Consider the following 6471-nt stretch of genomic DNA (forward strand, 5'->3'; position numbering starts at 1 on the left):
GGAATATTTTGCTTCTCCTGTAAAACATAAATGGAAAAGTTGTGCTAGAGATTTGTGTTTGTCTTTCTCTAGATCAATATTAGTACAGTAGTCCTCAAAGAGGAGGCTGCACTATTCAGTAAAGAGGTTAACAGCCTTAATGGGTTAACTCTTCTTCCCCTCCCCACCATGTGATGTAATAATAGTAATTGTTTGTTCTTGTACAGTGTGCAATTTTTTTCACCTAACGCTTTACAGAGACATTTTGCAGACACAGTCCCTTCCCCGTAGACCTTACAATTTATATTTTTGTTGCCTGAGCCACAGTGAGCTAAAGTGAGCTAAAGTGACTTGCCCAAGGTCACAAGGAGCCGATGCCAGGAATTGAACCAGGTTCCCCTCAGTGCCAGAGTCAGTATATTTACTCACTGAGCCACTCCTTCAGCCAGGAGGACTATGCAGAAGGTATTGCCACTCTCCAGTATGTCTTGTGCCCAGTGATGTCACCATAGGGAGATAGAAGGGATATATATACTGTATGAAGTCCAGAATGATATTATTTGCCAAGAGTTTATGTCAAGAAAACAGTATGTCAATATCTGTGAAGCATTATTGACAGTTGTCTAATAAATTACCTTGTTTATAGAAGCTCCTGGCACGCATTCTTGTTATATTCCCTGCAAAGGCCTGATAAACTGAGCACTGCCCTGTATATATAGTAGAACTGATGTGACCATTTTTAGTGCCAGATAAGAATGGTTACAATAGTATTAGTATCTCACCCAGTTTAGAAATCAACAAAATGTTACATTCAATGGTCATATGTCCCTATTAAACCTAAAACCACTATCCTATTGTGTCAAATACATCCTGCTAAAAATGTTGTGTGCGCTCTAAAAATACGTTTCCCCTGCACAATGTTTTTGTCTCCACTTCCAGTCTCAACCAGTTTACACTGAGCTGCGGGTATTCTCCTCGGATCTCAACGATTGGATGATGGGGGCCGTGTATAAAGCTTGGCCTAATTACAGGGAGTAAAGCAGAGTTCGGTGTGTGGTAATGCATTATCAACAGCTTATGACTGACACGTCCATGCTGTGAAAGTGATTTCTTCTTGCAGAAGTGTTAATTACATTGGTAACCAACCCCTGGGAATCAATGCTGATTAATAAGCTCAACGCATTTTGCCCTTGCAGCCGCTGCTTTAACGAGGAGATTGATTATAACCAGTGGTGTGATTTGTATTTGTGTACCTTATTAAGAAAGATATAGTTGTACAAAGAGCTTTGCAATTCATCATCATGAAAAGTTATTGATATTAGATGCAGTTACATAATGCATCATTGCACATGTATACATTTGTGTAATGTGTTTTCATTTTCTGTTCCTTGCTCATTTTAAAATAGTCTCAAATAGTTGCTAAATTATTTAAATATTTCATATTTATTTAGATATTATACAATTAATTATCTAAATTACTTTTTGTACAACTTGTCAATGTGTTTCCGTTTTATGCTAACCACTGTGCATATGAATTTAATGTAATTGGAAAATGATCCAGTATAACAAATTTGTAGATATATTGAGGTATAAACATGTCTGCAGGAAATCTTTAAAAAAAAAAAAAAGACTACAACTGACCCGTATTGTATATGCTGTGATGCTGCTTCTCTGTGATGGAGAATATTTTAGTCCTATTTCATTGATCAGAGCGGAGCTATTCTTCAGCACTGGGAAGAGACTTTACAACAAACAGCTTTGTACACATATAGCAGACATTATTACCCCTGTTAGCACATTATTTCATGTGTTATTTTGCAACACGGCTCTTAGGCCACTCAGGCTGGCGTCCACGTGTAGGATGTAGGGTTGGTCGGGATTGGCGTAGGCCAAGACCAGAGCCGCCGTCAGCCTCTGCTTCAAGTCGTGGAAGGCTTGGTCGCACTCGGGGGTCCATTTATCCCCGAAGGGCTGTTTGGCAGAGTGGGTCTTCTGTCCCGTTTCCGATGGGTATATGCGAAGCAGGCTGTTGAGGGCTTTGGCCCTACATGAGTACCCTTCCACAAATCGCCGATAGTAGCCGCAAAAACCCAGGAATGAGTGCAGCTCCCCCACATTCTCTGGGCGAGGCCAGTTAACGACAGCTTGTATTTTAGCGGGATCAGTGGTGATTCCGGCACCAGATACTATGTATCCAACATATGTTACTGAGGTCCGGCAGAACCGACATTTGTCCAGAGAGAGTTTGAAGCCTTCTTGGGACAATCTATCCAGCACCATCAAGAGACGGGTCTCGTGTTTTTCCAGGATTTTCCCGAAGACTATGATGTCATCTAGGTACACCAGGCATTCTCGGGGGTTGAGGTCACCCAACGTCTTCTCCATTAATCACTGGAAGGTGGCGGGTGCCCCGCATATGCCTTAGGCATGCGGGTAAACTTATAAAACCCCAAGTGGCAGACGAAGGCTGTCTTTTCTTGATCCTCTGGGCTCATAGGGACTTGATAGTACCCAGACCGTAGATCCAGAACGCTGAACCACTGGCTCCCGTGTAAGGTATCAAGGATCTCTTCTATGCGAGGGAGGTTATACTGATCCGGCACCGTCCGATTGTTCAGCGTCTGATAATCTACACACAGTCTCACAGTTCCATTTTTCTTTCTCACCACCACTATAGGAGAGGCGTAGGGACTTCGGGATTCTGTGACAATCCTGGCGGCTTCCATGTCATTGATAGCGGCCCTCACATCCTCCACATCCCTGGGAGCGAGTCGGCGAGAATGCTCTCTGAAGGGCTTCTCATCCATCATGCGAATGGTGTGCTGGGCGTTGCTACTACACCCCACATCCATCTCCCCAGTAGAGAATACAGAGCGTCTCTGTTCCAGTTGTACCCGTAACCATTCCTTCCAGGCTCCAGGCAACTCGGACGAGCCAAAATCGAAGTCCAGGGCCGTCCCAGTTTCTTCCACTCGGGTCGTGTTTACTTGCACGGCTTCTTCCACTGAACTAACAGGATAGATTCTTCCTATCCGCTGCCCCACATCGATGGCCAGGGCGATAGATTCTGCACCATCACATCAATGCGTCTAGGAATGGTGCCCCGCCAATGGCGGAATTCGGGTATGAGCCGATACCCTCATCGTACATCCTCCGCGGGGGTACTCCCTAGTGAGAATTGCTGGTCTTCGGCTAGGCGCTCCGCATAAGCACACCAAGCGGAAACTCTTTGCGTTTCGCCGGGGAAAAGCTTCATCCACCCCTTCCGTCCATGCTGAAGCGGAGGACTCTCCAGTGTGTACTTCAGCTCCCTGTTTCCTGAGGCCTGCTGTGCTTCCATAGCAGAGGCCTTTCTACTGCTTCCTGAGGCCTGCTGCTATTTTCACGCAGAGGCCTGTTCCTGACTCCTGTGCTGAAGCGGAGGACTCTCCAGTGTGTACTTCAACCCCCCTGTTTCCTGAGGCCTGCTGTCCTTCCATAGCAGAGGCCTGTCTACTGCTTCCTGGGGCCTGCTGCTCTCTCTCCATTGCAGAGGCCGTGTCCTGGTTCCTGGGCTAAAGCGGAGCACCTCCAGTGTATACTTCAGCTCCCTGTTTCCTGAGGCCTGCTGCCCTTCCTTTAGCAGAGGCCAGTCTACGAGTTCTGAGGTCTGTAGCTCTCTCTCTCCTTGCACAGGCCCGCTCTGGACTCTTGTGCTGAAGCACTGGTTTACCAGTGCTGCCAGGCGGTGTGCCCACTCCGGTCTGCCTATCCCTTCCTGTGACCAGTACCATGGGCCGTGGTCACCGCACGCGCAGAACCTGCTTCCGCCTTTCAGCTATTACGCTAAAGCGGGACCTAATTGACTCCTTGTTGCCGAAACTCCGCTTGGATAACATTTACCCTGAAGTCTCCAATCCTGACCCTGGCTTGTCTACTGATGATGATGCCTTCTCCAGTCCCGACCCTGCTATGTACGACTACGAACTTCGCAATCCGGATCAGCCTGTGCGGTCTAAAGTCGGTGCTTATACAACCCCACCTCAGCCACGCGGTCCGACCCAGGTTTGTGGCGAGCACAACCGTGACAGTATGCTCGGCCCCACAAACTCGGACCGCCCTGTGGTGAGGGTTGGTATGTTTCTATCTGAAAACATGTCCCGGCCTACAGAGCAGTCCCAGTATCTGTGCGAAATACTACCTCGGATTGAAGGTTTAACCCCTTTGCAACAAAGATGCTGTTATGATCTCATTAGTAAGGCTATTTGCCTCAAGAACTTAAAACAGTCTCTGGCCGCTTGTGTTTGCTCCCCTGGTTCCCCTTTAACCTGGGATAATGTGAACCCTGCGGAACTGGCCGACGCCCAAGATGCACTCTATGCCCTGGCCTTATCATTAGACATTCTCGTAGTACGAGAGGACCCTCTCTTCATGTTGGCTCACACATAAAACACGCTCTGTGTACTTTCCCTGACATTTGACATTTGCATAAAAGAACAGGACCCTTTCCTCGCCAGCAACGCTGCCGCTTGGCAGTCCCCCTGTACTGCCAGTCCTGTAGCTAAACCTGTGGACGTATCTCCCTCTCCAGGAAATGACCAAACTGTCCCACTGTCACTGCCCCCTAACGTAAAAGCTGCCACGGTTCTCAACCCTGATTGTATTATTTTGACCCCAATGATATGTCTACGTTAACCCCTGCCGATCAGCCCTGTGAGGTTCCCCTGGAGTATACGTATATTTCTCTAGCCAACACTCAGGCTCTGGTATCCGAGAACCAATCCCTTTTACCCTCTATTTCTAGCTCAGAACCCCTAACTTCTGTACTCGAGCTTATTCCTGTCTTAACCCCTCTAGTCAGGCGTATGAGTTTCCCACTGTAAATCCCTGTATTTCTCAGGTCTGTGTGTCTCTCTCACAGTGCAAGCTCTCTTTACCCTCACTTTCTAACTCTGAATCTCCCATTCCAGCCCTTGAGGTTTTTCCTGCATTAACCCCTGCTAGGCAGTTCTGCGTGCTCTCCCCGTCAGAGAAAGAATCCCTTCTACTTCCATGTTCTAAGCTTGAATTCCTAAGTTCTGTTCCCAGGGTCATTCCTATATTAACCCCTATGGGGCTGCTCTATGAGTCTCCTCTGGTAAGTCCCTGTTCTTCGCCCTGTTCTTCGACGTCCCTAGCTCCAGAGGAGGAATCCCTTGTGTCCCCAATTACAGAGGAAAAACTCTCTATTTTTTACTCTCAGGTACTATCTGCATTAACGCCTGTAAATTCTTGCTGCCTCCAAGCTAATGCCTCTGTTCTAGCCTCAGAGAATGAGTCCCCAAGTCTGACAGCAGAGGTTGCATTGAATGACTCCCCTAACGTTGCGGAGTCCTTAGATATTCTTTGCTATAAACCCCCTGCTTCAACTCAAGTTTCAGCTGCTGTGCCCCCTGAAACTTTGGCTAAAGTTCTGATTCCAGTAAAATGTATCCTGGTACCAGGTTTTTCCCTAAGCTTGGTCGCAGAGTTCCCACTCCCGGGTATTTCGCTGAACCAGTCTGTCACCAAGAGAGCGGTGATCCCTGCTTCAGCGCATAGTCCCCACCTCGTGGAATCTGCAGTCATTTCTGGTTTCCCAGACACTCCTTACCAAATACCCACTTCAGAGGCCAGTACAGTTAGGATTACCCCCCTTGTACTGTCTGTGTTCTCCTCTTCTCAAAGCTTAGGGTTAAAAGCATACAGTGGTCATTATGCCCCTCCTGGGGTTCATGTTGTGTTCCCAGGAATGTTTGCTGACACACTGCTTTCACTCAAAAGTGACGCTTTTTCATATGTGCTAGCTAGAAGCCTGTACACAGTCTCTTTTCTCTCTGAAATTTGCCTTGTCGGCCCCGCTACTCTGAGAGGTAAAAACCTTCCTTCAAATTCAGAATCTCTTTCTATAGAGGTCGTCCTTGCTTTTGGTTGGCCTGATTTCTTTGCCCATGCAACCCATCCAGGGATCAGCATATCTGTTGTTACGCCCTTAGTACAGTCTAAGACCACCCTGCATATATTACAAGTCCTGGTGTTTAAATCTGAGCTATTTAGTTTTCCTTCCCTTGCTAAACCTCAGTCCCTCAGCACTGCGTCTAAATTTGCCCCAGCAACCTTTGGGTTACTCGGGGTAAAAATTAAAACTCCTGTCTTAAAGGGTACTTTCTCACACATGTCCAGCAAACCTAGAACCTCAGTGATTGATTCTAAGTCACTTATCACTATATCTGATTTTCTTACTAATCAAACCCAGACACCCTCACCACTGGCTAGGAGTTCCGTTATCAGAATTTTTGCACTAGTAAACACGCCTGTTTCTGTTTTTGTCATGACAAGCACCCCTGTTGTTAGGGCCCTTTCAGTTTTGGATAAGACTCCTTTTACTTCTGAGGTTTCTGCTATTAAGAGTTTCCACGGTTCCAACTTACCGCTTTTTGTCTCTTTAACTCCCATCATTATTCCCTCATTACCCGTCACTGACTCCTAGGCACC

General features: G+C 46.9%; 1 protein-coding gene across 1 annotated transcript; it reads right to left on the reverse strand.

Moving 5' to 3' along the window:
• Positions 1-1782: 1782 nt before the first annotated feature.
• Positions 1783-2259, reverse strand: LOC142495598 (uncharacterized). The gene has a single exon (XM_075601329.1). It carries the CDS (start codon positions 2257-2259, stop codon positions 1783-1785), a length of 477 nt encoding a protein of 158 aa, XP_075457444.1.
• Between the last annotated feature and the right edge of the window lie 4212 nt (positions 2260-6471).

Source organism: Ascaphus truei, chromosome 1 (genome assembly GCF_040206685.1).
Source record: "Ascaphus truei isolate aAscTru1 chromosome 1, aAscTru1.hap1, whole genome shotgun sequence".
Taxonomy (NCBI): domain Eukaryota; kingdom Metazoa; phylum Chordata; class Amphibia; order Anura; family Ascaphidae; genus Ascaphus; species Ascaphus truei.